The 16,872-nt window shown below is 47.7% G+C and overlaps 2 protein-coding genes and 1 long non-coding RNA gene across 3 annotated transcripts; 2 read left to right on the forward strand and 1 right to left on the reverse strand.

The window, feature by feature from the left end:
- Positions 1 to 911: 911 nt before the first annotated feature.
- On the reverse strand, positions 912 to 2,668 carry Gm52198. The gene is made up of 3 exons (XR_003951576.1): positions 2,639 to 2,668; positions 2,371 to 2,546; positions 912 to 1,120 (listed from the first exon to the last, which is right to left on the reverse strand). It is a non-coding gene; the product is annotated as a predicted gene, 52198 (long non-coding RNA).
- Positions 2,669 to 7,371: 4,703 nt separating this feature from the next.
- Commd5 (COMM domain containing 5) lies at positions 7,372 to 8,728 on the forward strand. The gene is made up of 2 exons (NM_025536.2): positions 7,372 to 7,423; positions 7,783 to 8,728. Exon 2 carries the CDS (start codon positions 7,836 to 7,838, stop codon positions 8,508 to 8,510), a length of 675 nt encoding a protein of 224 aa, NP_079812.1. The 5' UTR covers positions 7,372 to 7,423; positions 7,783 to 7,835; the 3' UTR covers positions 8,511 to 8,728.
- A 2,773-nt stretch (positions 8,729 to 11,501) lies between these two features.
- On the forward strand, positions 11,502 to 13,749 carry Rpl8 (ribosomal protein L8). Its single transcript, NM_012053.2, has 6 exons — positions 11,502 to 11,540; positions 11,734 to 11,881; positions 11,970 to 12,111; positions 12,249 to 12,467; positions 13,287 to 13,402; positions 13,552 to 13,749. Exons 2-6 carry the CDS (start codon positions 11,744 to 11,746, stop codon positions 13,708 to 13,710), a joined length of 774 nt encoding a protein of 257 aa, NP_036183.1. The 5' UTR covers positions 11,502 to 11,540; positions 11,734 to 11,743; the 3' UTR covers positions 13,711 to 13,749.
- The last annotated feature ends 3,123 nt before the right edge of the window (positions 13,750 to 16,872 follow it).

Below are 16,872 nucleotides of genomic sequence, written 5' to 3' on the forward strand. Positions count from 1 at the left end.
AAAAGATTTATTTATTATGTATATATCTTTTTGTCTGCATGTATGCCTACAAGTCAGAAGAGGGCACCAGATCCCAGATCCCAGATGGTTGTGAGCCACCATGTGGTTGCTGGGAATTGAACTCAGGACCTCTGGAAGAGCAGACAGTGCTCTTAACCACTGAGCCATATCACCAGCTCCTTTCTTTTTTTTTTAAGATTTATCTATTTTATTTATAAGAGTGCACTGCAGCTGTCTTCAGACACACCAGAAGACAGCATCAGATCCCATTACAGATGGTTGTGAGTCACCGTGTGGTTGCTGGAATTGAACTCAGGACCTCTGGAAGAGCAGTCAGTGTTCTTATCCCTTCAGCCCCCGTTTTCCATTTCTTTCTGCCCTATCTTTTGCTTTTCTGTTTTTCCATTGTATCGCCCCATTAGAGTGATTAGTAATAGCCATGCCACACTATGCTGTCTTGAGAGTTCCTCCAACGAAATGAGTTAGTTATGTAAGGAGTATTTAAAATATTCATTTTATGTATATGAATGTTTTGCTTGCATTTATGTCTCTACCCGGTGCCTGTGGAGATTAGGAGAGGGCGTTGGATTCCCCTGGAACTGGAATTAGGGACTGTTTTAAGCTGCCATGTGGGTGTTGGGACTTGAACCCAGGTCTTCTCTAAGAGTGACAAGTGCTCTTAACTGTTGAGGCATCTCTTCATCAACCTCTCCACTACTTTTTAATTTGCCTCAAGTGAGTTTTAGGATATTGGCAAAAGGCAGCCAGATTCTTTGCCAAAATAACACATGCTATTTTTTCTTTTATTTGTTATACATTTTTTAATAGTATAGAGTGTATTCAGGGCATGGGGAGAGGAGTTGAGAGGGTAGTAGAGACAGGCAGAGCAGAGGAGTAGACATCGGTCATGAGCATGTGGAGAGAGGGAGGAGAGGAATGGGAAGAGAGGGGGAGCGGGATGAGAGGACAGAGCAAGAAGGCAAGAGAGACAAATGGCCGTTTCTCATAGAGACCTTGTTTCCCTCTGAAATTTATGAGCTGGACGTCCACTGTCTGCAGTTACTTTCCAGGATCCTCCGGCTAGAGTGGTTCCTTGACTTCTGTTAGGACACTTGATGGCCTTTTAAAAAAAAGATTTGCCGGGCGTGGTGGCGCATGCCTTTAATCCCAGCACTTGGGAGGCAGAGGCAGGCGGATTTCTGAGTTCGAGGCCAGCCTGGTCTACAAAGTGAGCTCCAGGACAGCCAGGGCTATACAGAGAAACCCTGTCTCAAAAAAACAAAAAATAAATAAATAAATAAATAAATTAATTAATTAATTAAAAAAAAAAAGATTTATTTTATGTATATGAGAACACTGTAGCTGTACAGATGGTTGTGAGCCATCATGTGGTTGCTGGGAATTAAACTCAGGACCTTGGGAAGAGCAGTCAGTGCTCTTAAGTGCTGAGCCATCTCATCAGCCTCTCAAAGGCCTTTCTAGTCCAAACTTAATGTTTTATTTTTTTGGTTTTTTGAGACAGTGCCTTTGTGTAGCCTTTTCTGTCCTAGGACTGGCTCTGGAGACCAGGCTGGCCTTGAACTCAGAGATCTGCCTGCCCCTGGTTCCCAAGTGCTGGGATTAAAGGTATGTGCCACCAACGCCCAGCTAGTCTAAAGTTTCAAAATATTTCATGCTCAGCAAGCCTGACAGAACTCAGCCCATAAAGGCAAGTGACTGTGTATTCACGGTTGCTTGGTGTCCTATGGTTGAATAACTGATCTCTACCAGGGATCAGGAACACATTACACCTGTTTCTCAAATAGTGAATGAGTCTCTGTTGCGCTGGTATGGCCTTGGTTCAGAATCTCAGGAGTCATGTGCTAGTTTTTTTTTTTTTTTTTATGTGCTAGCTTCTATCTCATTTTTTTTTTTTTTAACTGCTGGCATCATTGTACCATTTGCTTTTTTTTTTTTTTTTAATTTGAGACAAGGTCTCGATATGTATCCCTTGCTGTGTAGACCATGCTATCCTTGGATTCCCAACTTGTTGCAATACTCTGTCCCTTCCCCTGGAGTGCTTGGATTGCAGGTGTGTGCCATCATGCCCAGCCTCTTCACTGGGCCTCTTTACATTCCCTCCCCCTGAAATAGAGCCCTCCCACTTCCAAGAGTGAGCCCTTAGCATGAAGCCACCACCTGCTGTCAGTGACTGTACCTTAACTTCCCACCAGGACTGGCCAGTCTGTGGGCAGTCCTTTCCAAATGGCTATCAGAGACCCATGAAGTGGGTCATTTCTGGCTTTTGTGTTGGTAGATGCCACAATAGGGTTATGTCTGAAAAAGGCTTCACAAATGTCTAGGAGGGAAAATGGAGCCATCAGACTATACCTAGAGCCTGGTACAGATGGGAAAGTCCTGAAGGGGACTTCCCTGGCAGCTGTGCAGGAATGTCCTTCCCACTGGGCTACCACCAGGACATGATGCTGTGCTGTTCTGGGACTCATGCTGTCATGTCTTTCAAAAGGTGTTTTCTGGTTGCTGATGTAGCTTGGTTGAATGCATACCTAGAATTCACAAAACCCTGGTTTGTAAATCCCAGCATTTCATTAAAAAAAAAAAAAAAAAAGAAAAGAAAAGAGCATGAGATGGAACCCACCTTTAATCCCAGTACCTGGGACAGAGGCTGGTGGATCTCTGTGAATGGGAGGCCAGCCTGGTCTACAGAGAGAGAGAGAGAGAGAGAGAGAGAGAGAGCGCGCTAGGACTGTTACACAGAGAAGCCCTGTCTTGGAAAAGCAAACAAATAAAAAAGTTGAGGAGTGGTAGTGCCTGCTTGTAATCCCTGCACTCTGAGAAAGTGGAGACAGGAGGATCAGAAGTTCCTGGGCCACCTCAGCTCCATTGCAAGCTCAGGGCCAGACTGGACCAAGGGAGTCCTTGTCTTACTGGTAGCTCATGCTGTTACTTCTTTTTTTTTTTTTTTAAAGATTTATTTATTTAATATATGTAAGTACACTGTAGCTGTTTTCAGATACCCCAGAAGAGGGCATCAGATCTCATCATGGATGGTTGTGAGCCACCATGTGGTTGCTGGGATTTGAACTCAGGACCTTTGGAAGAGCAGTCAGTGCTCTTAATCGCTGAGCAATCTCTCCAGCCCCCATGCTGTTACTTCTTTCCCCTTTATAATAACTGTTGAGTTTGGTATCTTAAAAAATATTCTTACGGGCTGGTGAGATGGCTCAGTAGGTAAGAGCACCCGACTGCTCTTCCAAAGGTCCGGAGTTCAAATCCCAGCAACCACATGGTGGCTCACAACCATTTGTAACAAGATCTGACGCCCTCTTCTGGAGTGTCTGAAGACAGCTACAGTGTACTTATTTTTAAAATAAATAAATAAATAAATAAATAAATAAATAAATAATATTCTTACGTTTTGAGACTCGTGTATAATTACATCTGTTCCCCCTGCCCTTTTCTCCATCTACCCACCTCAGGACACCCCACCCCTGCACTCTTTAAAATTCATGGCCTTTGAAAAAATTAATTATTGTTATATGCACACATGTATGTATATGTACACACATATATAGTCCTAATTATGTAACTACACCGCGCTAAGTGTGGTTAATGTTACTAATGGTCCTGGGTTCTATAAGAAATCAAGCTGAGAAAACCATGGGGAGCAAGCCAGCCAGCAGCTCTCCTCCCTTGGTGACCCCTGTACCAGCTCCTGCCTTGTGTTCCAGCCTTGCATGAGTTCCTGCCCTGACTTGCTTCAGTGAAGGACTGCAATGTGGGGTGTTTAAGCCTAATGAACCCTTTCCTCCCCAGCTTGCTTCTGGTCCTGCTCTTTCACCATAGCAATAGTAAGTAAACTAAGACAATCTCCAAGCCTTAGATGCAGGGCTTATATTGTAAATATATCCATGGAGATTGCTCTTCTCAGCTCTCCATTTTGATAGGTTGTGTTTTTCTAACATGGTCTTCCTTTGTTGCAAAGAGACATTTCCTTAATGAAAGAAGAGGACTACACTTACTGGGCTAGACCCTGGAGAGGGATGTCCCTGTGAGAGCCCCTGTCTCAAACCAAAAGCAAAAGCAAGGTGATGGCTCAGTGGGTAAAGGCACTTGCCATCAAGCCTGATGCCCCCGAGTTAAATCTCCAGAACCCACATGGAGCAGAGAGACTAACTCCTGCAAACTGTCCTCACGTTGGGGCACACATTCACACACACGAATACACCCATATAAACATGCATAAGGAAACGAAATTAAAAGCAACAGCAGGGGGCTGGTGAGATGGCTCAGTGGTTAAGAGCACTGACTGCCCTTCCGAAGTTCCTGAGTTCAAATCCCAGCAACCACGTGGTGGCTCACAACCATCTGTAATGAGATCTGACACCCTCTTCTGGTGTGTCTGAACAGTATACAGTGTATATATATGATAATAAAATAAATCTTAAAAAAAAAAAGCAACAGCAGAAGCCAGATGATGCCTCTGATCTCTGCACTTGCAGGGCAGAGGCAGGTGGATCTCAGAGTTTGAAGTCAGCCTGGTCTACAGAGTGAATTCCAGGATACCCAGGGCTACACAGAGAAACACTGTCTCAAAAAAAAAAAAAAACCAAAACTGAACAACCCTGTCTTAGTTAGGGTTTTACTGCTGTGAACAGACACCATGACCAAGGCAAGTCTTATAAAACACAACATTTAATTGGGACTGGCTTACAGGTTCAGAGGTTCAGTCCATTATCAAGGTGGGAGCATGGCAGTATCCAGGTAGGCATGGCGCAGGAGGAGCTGAGAGTTCTATGTTTTCATCCAAAGGCAGCTAGTGGAAGACTGACTTCCACGCAACTAGGGTGAGGATCTTTTCTTTTTTTTTTTTTTTTGGTTTTTTTCGAGACAGGGTTTCTCTGTATAGCCCTGGCTGTCCTGGAGCTCACTTTGTAGACCAGGCTGGCCTCGAGTTCAGAAATCGGCCTGCCTCTGCCTCCCAAGTGCTGGGATTAAAGGCGTGCGCCACCACGCCCGGCTAGGGTGAGGATCTTATACCCACACCCACAGTGACACACCCATTCCAACCAGGTCACACCTATTCCAACAAGGCCACACCTTCAGATGGTGCCACTCCCCTGGTCCAAGGATATACAAACCATCACAACCCCCCAAAACAAAATCAAAGGAACAAAACTAAGAGCAACAAAGCTAGCATATTGGTATCTTTCATCCTAGTACATGGGAGGTAGAGGAGACAGAGAGAGCAAAGGCAGAGGCAGGCAGGTCTCTAGGAGTTTGAGGTCGGGCTGGTCTATGCACTTAAGTTCCAGGATAGCCAGAGCTACTTAAGGCAGGGCTACCCTGTGTTGGGGTTCAAGAATTGCCACATGAAACCCACATCAACCTCAGTTAAGAACTTATTGAACGCATACCCCAGACTCATCAATCAGGACCACCAAAAAGACCCAGAGCCTAAGTGTATCAGCCAGGCCTCAGGGCAGGCGTTTTATAGGAAAAGTCAGGAAGTGAAGAGGCATAACATTTTTGGCTAACCATACAGCTAACTTATTGGTCTTAGGTGAAGTAAGAGAGGATGGGGGGCGCAATACATTGAGATAATAGAGTAGAGGTGAACCCTAACTTTTTGGCTGAGTAGCAGTCTCCAGTGTCAGCTATGGATAATTTCTTCTGGGAAGTGGAGCCTGAGAACCTGAACTTAATTTTAACTTATGAACAAAATGGAGACTGGATACAAAATGGCTCCAGTTATGTTAAATAGAGAGCAGGCTCCACACTCTCCCTTAAAATACCACCAGCCGCCGGGCGTGGTGGCGCATGCCTTTAATCCCAGCACTCGGGAGGCAGAGGCAAGTGGATCTCTGAGTTCCAGGACAGCCTGGTCTACAAAGTGAGTTCTAGGACAGCCAGGGCTACACACAGAAACCCTGTCTCGGAAAAACAAACAAACAAACAAAATGCCACCAGCCATGGTGACCTCTGTCTCCACATGCACACATATGCACATGCATTTACACATACATGTGTACCCACACACACGTGAGCACACACAGAAATGCACATCCCCTTCGCTAAAAAAAAAAAAAGATCCCCAAACAAAAGGCTTTTATGAACATATATTAGATATAGGTTGAATTTTGTTCTTCAAAAGATATCCTGGAGTCCTAAGATCTCCGGAACCTGAGAGTAAATGAGACACTATTTGGAACAATGGTCCTGGTAAGTGAAGTCATGAGAATGCTTACAGGAAAGTCGAAATCCCACCTAAAGATGGAGGCAGTGAGCCAGGAAGTGGTGGCATGGCACATGCCTTTAATTCCAGCATTCAGGAGCAGAAGCAGTCTGTCTGGAGACAGAGATTAGAGTGATATATCCAAGCTAAGGAATGTCAAGGATGTTTGGCTGCAAGCTAATGTTGCAAGGGGCTCAAGAACATGGTCCTATCAACACTTAGAGCTTCTGGAACCATTATATTTCTGCTATATCACGAAATTAATTTTGGCTGCTTAGGAAGTGTGTGTGTGTGTGTGTGTGTGTCTGTGTGTGTTATTTATTTAAGATGGAATCTCTGTGTAGCCCTGACTGGCCTAGAACTCACAGAGATCTCTTTGCCTCTGCCTCCCAAGTGTTGGAATTAAAGGTGTACACCATAACGCCCAACTTCCTCCAATCTCTGATGAAGCAACACACCAAGTTCTTCAGGTTGACCTTGAACTCACTCTGGAGCCCAGATTAGCCCTGCCTTGGGTTTGCGATCATCCTGTCCCAGGCTCTTCCGATCACTCGCTTATATCACCAGGGCTGGGTCATTAGCCATTCATACCATCCTTGATAAAACGTCCAGACTTTGCCGGCAAAATTAATCACCTACCCCAAAAGCTTCTTGGGGCTATAATGCATATACCACACAAATTTACCCCCCCCCCCCACTTCTGCGGGGAATTCTGTTTGGTTTATTGAAATTGTTTGGGTTTGTTTGTTTGTTTGTTTGAGACAGGGTATGTAGCGCTGCCTGTGCTGGAACTCTGTGTAGACCCGACTGACCTTGAACTGTTTCTGCCTCCTAGTGCTCGGATTAAAAGACGTGGGCCGCCGCCTAGACCATCTAAGTATTTTAAAATATGCAATTCGTTGGCATCAACCACAATAATTCTTACGTCTGTTCTTCACATGGGGCTGCACAGGCCAGCAGAATCCATGCATCCCACACGGAAGCTAACTGAACTTTCCTCTCGCTTCCCAAAACACTGTTAGAAGGCAAGCGACCGGGCGGCGCATGCGCTCGGCTCCCGGGACCACAGAGAGCCACGGTCGCGCTTTCCTAGAGCGGCCCGGAAGTGTCTAAGTGGCACTTCCTGAGACTCGGCCAAGTTTCAGCTGCTGCCAGCCACAGCCAGCTCCTGCGGATAGCTTCCTCCAGGTGCAGAGGGCGTTCAAGGCTTAGTTTGTATTTGTAATGTGTGATTTAGGTCTTCCAGAGCTATGATGAGGATTCAGGGTTTGGGGGGGTCCTCGTTCCCTATTTATGTAGGATTTTGGTGCGCGCTTCAGTTTCTTGGTTCTTTTCCCTGCCAACTGTTAAATCTCCGGGACGCCTCCCTTCTGCTAGACTCAGGCGGGCTCCTTTGCCGCAAGGTCTCAGGGCCACCTCCAAAGCATGCATCCTATTTGCTATCTATCCTTGGTAGACAGGCGGGTGGGAGCCCCTCATCCACCCCCAGTTTTTAGTACATGAAGCTCCCGAGTAGGAAGTCACTTGTCTCTCCTTCACCTCTCCAGGCTACTGTGGTTAGTACCTTCTCTCCGGCCTGGTCAAGAAAGGGAAAGGAAGGATGTCTGCGTTGGGGGCTGCGGCTCCATACTTACACCATCCAACTGACAGTCACAGCGGCCGGGTCAGTTTCCTGGGTTCCCAGCCCTCTGCAGAAGTGACGGCAGTGGCCCAGCTCTTGAAGGACTTAGACAGGAGCACCTTCAGAAAGTTGTTGAAACTCGTAGTCGGGGCCCTCCATGGGAAAGACTGCAGAGAGGCCGTGCAGCACCTTGGTGCCAGCGCCAACCTGTCAGAGGAGCGTCTGGCCGTCCTGCTGGCGGGCACACACACCCTGCTCCAGCAGGCTCTCCGGCTGCCCCCTGCCAGTCTGAAACCAGATGCCTTCCAGGACGAACTCCAGGAACTTGGCATTCCCCAAGATATGATTGGAGATCTGGCCAGTTTGGCATTTGGGAGTCAACGCCCTCTTCTCGACTCTGTAGCCCAGCAGCAGGGATCCTCGCTGCCTCGTGTGTCGAATTTCCGGTGGCGGGTGGATGTGGCCATCTCAACCAGTGCTCAGTCCCGCTCCCTGCAACCGAGTGTTCTCATGCAGCTGAAGCTCACAGATGGATCGGCACACCGCTTCGAGGTGCCCATAGCCAAATTCCAGGAGCTGCGCTACAGCGTGGCGTTGGTCCTTAAGGAGATGGCAGAGCTGGAGAGAAAGTGTGAGCGCAAACTGCAGGACTGAACCCTGGTACTGTGGGGTGCTGAAGCTGGTACCAGAACCCAGCCGCACTGGTGATGAGGATGTAAGAACATATTTTAAGTGAAAAGACAGCTGGGACTTTTGGGTTTTGTTTTACAAGTAAACAGCTGGGCTGAGGCTGGAGAATGTGAAATGTAAGGCCGGCCTGGCTGGGTTTTACGTAGTGAGGCTCAGTTTCGAATTAAAGAGGTAAAGCAACTATTAAAAACATGTTATTCTATTAGGGAATTAAACCTACCTGTCCCTTCCCCAGCTGTGCTCCTGGATGAGACGATGTGCAGAGCTAAGTCCAGATGAAGATCTCTTACAACATACAACATGGTTGCTCAGCATGGCTGAACTCTGCCCATTTGCTTTCCTAAGTCCTGTGCTTTGCTGCGGACGTGTTTATTCTTTTGCCCTAAATTCCTGCTTTCCTGAAGCTGACATCCTAGTGGAAAGATCAGAGGGGGTGGGGGGAAGACATTACAAATACTAAATATGCATTAAATAATGTTTGGTATATATAACATTAAATACATATTTTAAATATTAAGACATGAGAACAGGGCCGGAGGATTGATTGAGCAGTGAAGAGCACTTGCCCTTGCAAAGAGGACTTGGGTTCAAGTCCCAGCATTCACGTGGTGGCTCACAACCTTCTGTAACTTCAGTTGTGGGGGAAGGGCAGGGGGGACCCAACACCAAGACATCCAACACAGGCACATATGTGGTACTCAAACATACATGCAAGCAAACTACTCATACTCAGAAAGTTGTAAATCTAAAACAAACAATAAAACTATGAGTACAGCTTGTGACAATTGAATAGAGCCAGGTCAGATGAGGAGAAGGTTGGTCACAGGAGTACTCTGCAGACGGATCAAGTGGTGTGTCGGCTGCTAGTGAAGCCATGCAGCGTTAGTGGATTAAAACCTTTGAATGTGTCCGAGGCACCTGTCCAGTACTTTACCTCCCACTCCATGGGGAGTTTGGAACCACTGGGCATGTCAAGAGTGTCTTTGGGAGCTGGGGAGTTGAGTCTGTGGTTAAGAGCCCTTGTTGCTTTTGCAGAAGACCTGGGTTTGATTCCCAGCAGCCACGTAACAGCTCATAGCTGTTTGTAACTCCATTTTCAAGGGCTCCAATCACTTCTTTTGTCATTCCTGGGCACCAGGCATATACTTGGTGCAGTTGTACAGGCCAAACACCCAGACTCATAAAATAAATCTTAAAAAAAAAAATTGCCTGATGGTGGGGGTGCTCCTCTTTAATGGCAGCACTCAAAAGAGACAGATGGATCTCTGAGTTTGAGTTCCTCCTGATCTAGAGTGAGTTCCAGGACAGCCAGGTTTACACAGAGAAACCCTGTCTATAAATAAATATATAAGGTGTCTTTTTTCAGGGCTGGAGAGATGGCTGAGCAGTTAAGAGCACTGACTGCTCTTTACCTAGAGGTTCTGAGTTCAATTCCCAGCAACCACATGGTAGCTCACAACCATCTGCAATGAGATCGGATGCCCTCCTCTGGTGTGGCTGAAGATCATATAAAATAAACAACAATTTTTTTTTTTAAAGATGTCTTTGTTTCTGAAAGGACAACCCAGTGGCAGATGCCTATATAGGAAGAGTGTGACAGGGCTGAAAACTTGCACATACATTTACAGACTCTCACAAAACTGTCCTGTGGGCCGGTTGGCTGAGATATACCCTAGTGCTGGCAGGGCCCTATGCCCTGCACGGTTCACAAGACAAAGCACTAGCAGGCATCCTCCCACAGACTTTTCTGTATAGGCATCTTTCATTCTGGTTCTCTTCTGGGCTGACTCAACTCCTTACCCTGCCCCTGGGTGGCTTGATTTACCACTCTGCAAGTCCTGGAACCCTGCCACCCAAAGCTCCACTACCCTTCTGGAATACCCTGTGCACCAGCATCCTGTGGAACTTGAGCCATGACGATAACTCGGTGTTCTTTCCTCGTTTGTTTGTTTGTTTTTTCGAGACAGGGTTTCTCTGTACAACCCTGGCTGTCCTGGAACTCACTCCGTAGACCAGGCTAGCCTCGAACTCAGAAATCCACCTGCCTCTGCCTCCCAAGCCCTGGGATTAAAGGCATGTGCCACCACGTCTGGCCTGTCCCTTCTTCTTTTCAGTGTGTCAGATCACCAACCCATGTCCCTTCCTCCTCAATATGTCAATTTTAGCCTCTGCCATGTAAAATCTCCCAGTTCTGACAAACCTCTCTTACCAATTGGGACCCTGACCCTCAGTTACCTCCCTCTCAGTCTACACGTTTATGCCATTGACTACTTAGGTTTCACTCAGATGAAGAACCTCTGTTTGGGGGGCTCTGTGCCACTTTATCGCCCTGCATCGCTGCGTTCCTTCCCCGCTTTAGCTCTCCAGGGTCATTGCCCCCACCCTCTTTCCAATTGCTGAGGCCACTAACTTTTGGCTTCTTTGCCAGACATCTTGAGAACTCCGCAGGTGACCTTCTTAAATCCCAATCATTATCTTCTTGTTCTTCTTCACCTCCTTCCTCCCCTCCACCCCCAACCCCCTACCCCAGACTGGGTTTTCTTTGTAGCCCTAGCTTGTTCTGGAACTTGTTTTCTAGCCCAGGCTGTCCTGGAACTCCGCCTGACCCAGTCAAATTTCAATCTTCTAGTTCGGCAAAGCACTAGGTTTCCAGTGTCTGCACATCCAATCTCCTCCGTCTGGGCCCAGCTCGGAAGCTCAAGATTCTGCGTGGCGTTGCCCTGGACAAATCCTTCCACCTCTTGAAGCCTCCTCTCTCCCGCCCTTCCTCCGTAAGACTCTTGAGTCGGTTTCTTCAGAGTCTGCCTCTCCCCAGGACGACAAGTTTCAGCAATTGCCTTGGTTCAGCAATTTGGTAGACACACAGGACACCTGCATGTGACTACAAGACCCGACAGGCATTGCGCTGGGGAAGGGGCGGAGTTATGGCCCCGCCCCGGAAGATAAGGCTGCGTTGACCCGTCTATTTCCTCTTTCGGCCTTGCTTGCCGGCAGGTAAGTTGTGCTCTGTCCGCTGCGGGTTTTGAAATTATCCACCGCCATCCGCCGCCGTTAACTACTTGGCGGTCTGTCATGCGGCCTGGCCCACTCGTCCAGGATCAGAAGGGAGGGATGGCGTTGCTTTCGGCCTTGGGGGCTGGCAGGAGGCTGGGGATTTTTTTGGACGCTGAACTCGAACCATTTCCAGACTCGCCGCCATGGGCCGTGTGATCCGAGGGCAGAGGAAAGGCGCGGGTTCTGTTTTCCGTGCGCACGTGAAGCACCGTAAGGGCGCCGCGCGCCTACGTGCTGTGGACTTCGCGGAGCGACACGGCTACATTAAAGGCATCGTAAAGGTAGGAGGGCACCGGCGGGAGTTAAGCAGGCGGGGAACCGGGCGTCTCGAGCAGGCCTTAGAATACAATACACCACCCTGACCCGTAGGACATCATTCATGACCCTGGCCGCGGCGCTCCCCTCGCCAAAGTCGTCTTTCGGGATCCCTACCGATTCAAGAAGCGGACAGAGCTGTTCATCGCAGCGGAGGGGATCCACACTGGACAGTTCGTGTACTGCGGCAAGAAGGGTGAGCCTCCAGGCGGGGAAGGAAGGAAGGGTTGGGCCCGGGACTTTGGGTGCTGAGCTGAGCTTCGTGGGTTGGGATCGGTGTGGGTTTGGCATGGCTTTTAGCGTTAACAGTCGTTTTGCCCCCTCTCTCCACAGCCCAGCTGAATATCGGCAATGTTTTGCCCGTGGGCACCATGCCTGAGGGTACGATCGTGTGTTGTCTGGAGGAGAAACCTGGGGACAGGGGCAAGCTGGCCCGAGCCTCCGGGAACTACGCCACAGTCATCTCCCACAACCCAGAGACCAAGAAGACTCGAGTGAAGCTGCCTTCGGGGTCCAAGAAGGTCATTTCCTCTGCCAACAGAGCCGTTGTTGGTGAGTGCGGGAGGGCAGTGGGGCCTTGAAGACGCGGGTGGTCGGCATATGAACTGCCAGCTGCTGGGCCTAGGCCATAGAACCACATTGCTTATTTTCTTGGTCATGGGAGAAGACTAACAGAATGCAACTGGGGATTTAGTTGTAGAGTGCTAGAATACCTACTTCGTAAACAACTAACTGATTCCTGTCCTGGGGATTTGATTCTTTTCTGGTCTCTGGGCACTGTATAAATGTGTATGGATACAGACATGTAGGTAAAGATGCCTGTGTATACATAAAATTAGGTTAAAAAAAGATTACACCGCTTGACACTTTTGTGCACTGTGACCTAGGAATTCTGATCCTGCACTTGAGTTTAGTTGGTTCATTTTAGAAAAGATAGGACCAGTAGTGGCTGTTAAAAGATGTTCAAGTCAGTGAAAAGGGGCCATGACTTATCTCTTGTTTAGTTACTTGGAAACATCTTAGGATCTGCTAACCTCATCCTTGCATAGGATAAGTTCTGAGGGCACGTGGTCAAAGCATGCTGTGTTTGGTAGGTGGGTTTGCCCATTTGTGGGAGGTGTTTTCAGAGGTTGAAGGACCTGTCTTGAATATCAGGCACTGAATATTGAGGTGCACCCCATGGAAACTTGGGCTGAGTCAACAGTTTGCTTTAATACAGGCATGGTCCTTGCCTCACCTGTCAAAGTGTCAGTTTGCAGAGGGTAAGGGGTTTCCTAGGTAGAGCTTGCTGGACTTCTGTGGGGTTGTAGATTTCTGCCATAGACTAATGGTGAATGGTGCATGTCTCAGAGGTGTTGTGTCACTTTTCAGGTGTTGTGGCTGGTGGGGGCAGAATTGACAAGCCTATCTTAAAGGCTGGCCGTGCCTACCACAAGTACAAGGCAAAGAGGAACTGCTGGCCACGTGTGCGGGGTGTGGCCATGAATGTAAGTAACCAAGAACTGAGTGAGTGGGCTTTTCTTGTTGCTGTGCTGGGAGGATCTGCAGCAGGGAGGTCCTGGGCTGTCGGCTCTTCCCGTGTTCCCTACGTAGGTGAGATGACCCTTACACTAACCTAACTTCATTCTCTTTTTAGCCTGTGGAGCATCCCTTTGGAGGTGGTAACCACCAGCACATTGGCAAACCCTCCACCATCCGAAGAGATGCCCCTGCTGGGCGCAAAGTGGGTCTCATTGCTGCCCGCCGGACTGGACGGCTGCGTGGAACCAAAACTGTACAGGAGAAGGAGAACTAGAGTTCAGGAGCTAATAAAGTACGTCCTTTGGCTAATCCGGCGTGTGTGAGCCTCTTTTGTGAGGGATCCCTGGAAGTGAAAGATGCTTCCACCCTACAAGGGAGCATGGCATGCTGCGCCTGGGATTTGGGTAGATGACTTGAGACCAGGTCTCTACATAATCCTTGACTGTCTGGAACTCACTGAAGATCAGGCTGGGGTTGTCATCCTGCCCAGCTGGGAAGCTCAGTTTACAATATGCGGTACTGACGTAAATTATGTGGACCACAGTTGCTGGGGTTAGTGGTGACAGTACAGTGAGCCTTGGTCTCCACTCAGCCCATACAAATGGGTCTGTGTAATTGATACAGAATTTTCCCCCCATTCCTTCTCAACGTGCAGTAGAAGCTAGTCTCCAACTCCTAATTACAGGCTGTCTTGGGCACTAGTGTGTGAGTGTAGAAACTTCTTTTTGGAATGTCCAAGTACTTTTTAGTTGGTTGTATCTTTTGCCTAGAGAATATTAGACATCCAATGTGGCCCCCACCCCCTGGGAGTGATGACGACTGCAGCTGTTACACATTAAGATTTGTTCCATGCAGAATAGAGGTGCTTCTGTACCTTTAAGTCCTGGTTTTGGTCACCCCTTCCCACCTTCATGGATCGTGATAGAAGTTATAGATTGAGATTACTGTCAGCTGGTCCTAGATTCCTGTGTGCAGTGGGTGCTGACACTGAAAGCTATAGCCCTCAGACTACCTGAAACCACATACCTAGTGCCCTACATGGAACAGCAAGGAGCTGGCATGTTTGTTTCCCTATTCAGGGGACAGATCACTAAGAGCTAGGCAGCACCACCAGGACAGTGTAGTTCTGAGGCTTAACCTCTCCAGGGTCACAGACCATGCAGAGGAATCATAAATTACAGACAGACTGACAGTTAAGACAAGTTTCCATCTTAAAAAAAAAAAAAAGCTTTAAACTTGGTCATATCTGGACTAGAGAGGTGGCTAAGAACACTCACTGCTATACCAGAGGTCCTGAGTTCAATTCCCAGCAACCACATGGTGGCTCACAACCATCTGTAATGGGATCTGATGCCCTCTTCTGGTGTGTCTGAAGACAGCTACAATGTATGCATATAAATACAAGTTATTCTGTGGCATCTTGTTCATAGATCTCTGGTGTAATAGCATTCCATGGGAACTGACGAGTGTCTCCAGGCCCTTCCCCTGGCAGATGCTCTTGAGTAGCACATGATTGTATTTCTTGTGGGGTGGTTCTTCTGGAGGGACTAGCTCAGGACTATGGGGTTGTGTTGCTAAGTGGTACCTCCTGCCTGATGTGCACCCTGTCTGTCCTGGAGTGTAATCCTTTTTCTGTATTGTTGGTATGAATTTCACCTACCGTGAGCCACTGGCTCTAAGCAGGCCATTATTGCAGGTTCTTACAGAAGTCACCATAGATGACAGGTGTTTATGGGAGGGGAGGGTGTTGGGAAAGCACTAGGTGTGGCTGCTTGGGGTGAGTTTAAGCTGCCACTGCTTTTCTGTTGGTCTTGGCCAGGCAACAGGGCATATGGGAGGAATTGCTGTAGAGGGGCAGACAAGCTGGGTAGTGGTGATGGGGCATGCCTTTAATCACAGCTCGAAGGAGGCAGAGGCCAGCCTTGGACTTCACAGACAAACCGTCTGGGGTGGGGGGGCGACTTCTAAATCAATTACACAGACCCGTTTGTATGGGCTGAGTGGGGACCAAGCCTCTACTCCAGGGAAGGGTTTGTTTAGCAGTGCTTGTGGCTTAAAAATGAACTACTGAGTCACCAGTCCTCTGAGCACACAGCCTTGATTTTTGAGGGCTGTGTTCCCAACAGAACTCCATGCTTCCTAAAGCTGTCTCCACGCCACTGTGATGCTTGCTTCCCAAGGTCCTGTCAGTAAGACTGTCAGAGACCTGCCCTGAGACAACTTATTGTTTTCCTGATTGGAGATCAGAGGTCAGGTGGAGTGGAGTCAGTGGCTATGAAGGGATCTGATGCCCTCTTCTGGCACACAGGTGTACATGCAGACAGCTCTCCTTACATTAAAAACCAAAGTCTTTAGATGTCCTGAAGACACCTAAAAAAATGGCTCAGTGGTTAAGAGCGCTGACTGCTCTTCCGAAGGTCCAGAGTTCAAATCCCAGCAACCACATGGTGGCTCACAACCATCCATAACGAAATCTGATGCCCTCTTCTGGAGTGTCTGAAGACAGCTACAGTGTACTTACATATAATAAATAAATAAATAAAATTAAAAAAAAAAAGTTGTTCTTATTAAAAAAAAAAAACCGTGAAGAGGCAGCAGATGGAGGGAGCATCTGTCCTATGTCTTTTCAAAGCCTCAGAGAGCTGTGGGTCACAAAAGGTTGAGGGAAACAGCCATGTAAAGGAATTTTTGGGTTGGAGGTCTCATACCAATTTGAACTTGACCTAAGGTCAAGGATTGGCCTTGCCCCTGATCCTCCTGCCTCCACCTCTCAAGTACAGGTATTACAGGCACACACAACTACATAATGGAATTATATTACATATATATTACATAATGGAATTATATTACCAGCCCTTAAAATGTCTACCCTTGAGTTGACTTTTACATTTATTTAGTGTATGTGCAAACATGTTTGTGTGTGGGTGCATACCATGACATTGAGTGTGGAGGTCAGAGGACAGGGTGGAGTTGTTCTCCCTGTCAACTGTGTGGGCTCTGGGAATTGAACTTCGGTTGTCAGACTTGGTGACAAGCACTTTTACCCACTGAGCCACCTTGCCAGCTCATGAGTCAAAATTTCAGTAGAGGTTTAGGACATTCTATCTGATGAATGAAATTATGGCACTATCTTCCCCATCCTCCAATTTGGTAAGAGGGACTCTACATGGAAAGAATGCCTCTGTAAGACTGACCTATAGGCAAGTCCGTTGGGTATTTTCTTTTTAATAGATTTATTTATTTATTATATGTAAGTACACTGTAGCTGTCTTCAGACACCAGAAGAGGGCATCAGATCTCATTACGGGTGGTTGTGAGCCACCATGTGGTTGCTGGGATTTGAACTTTGGTCCTTCGGAAGAGCAGTTGGGTGCTCTTACCCACTGAGCCATCTCACCAGCCCCATTGGGTATTTTCTTGATTAATAGTATAGGAG

This window comes from Mus musculus, chromosome 15 (genome assembly GCF_000001635.26).
Source record: "Mus musculus strain C57BL/6J chromosome 15, GRCm38.p6 C57BL/6J".
Taxonomy (NCBI): domain Eukaryota; kingdom Metazoa; phylum Chordata; class Mammalia; order Rodentia; family Muridae; genus Mus; species Mus musculus.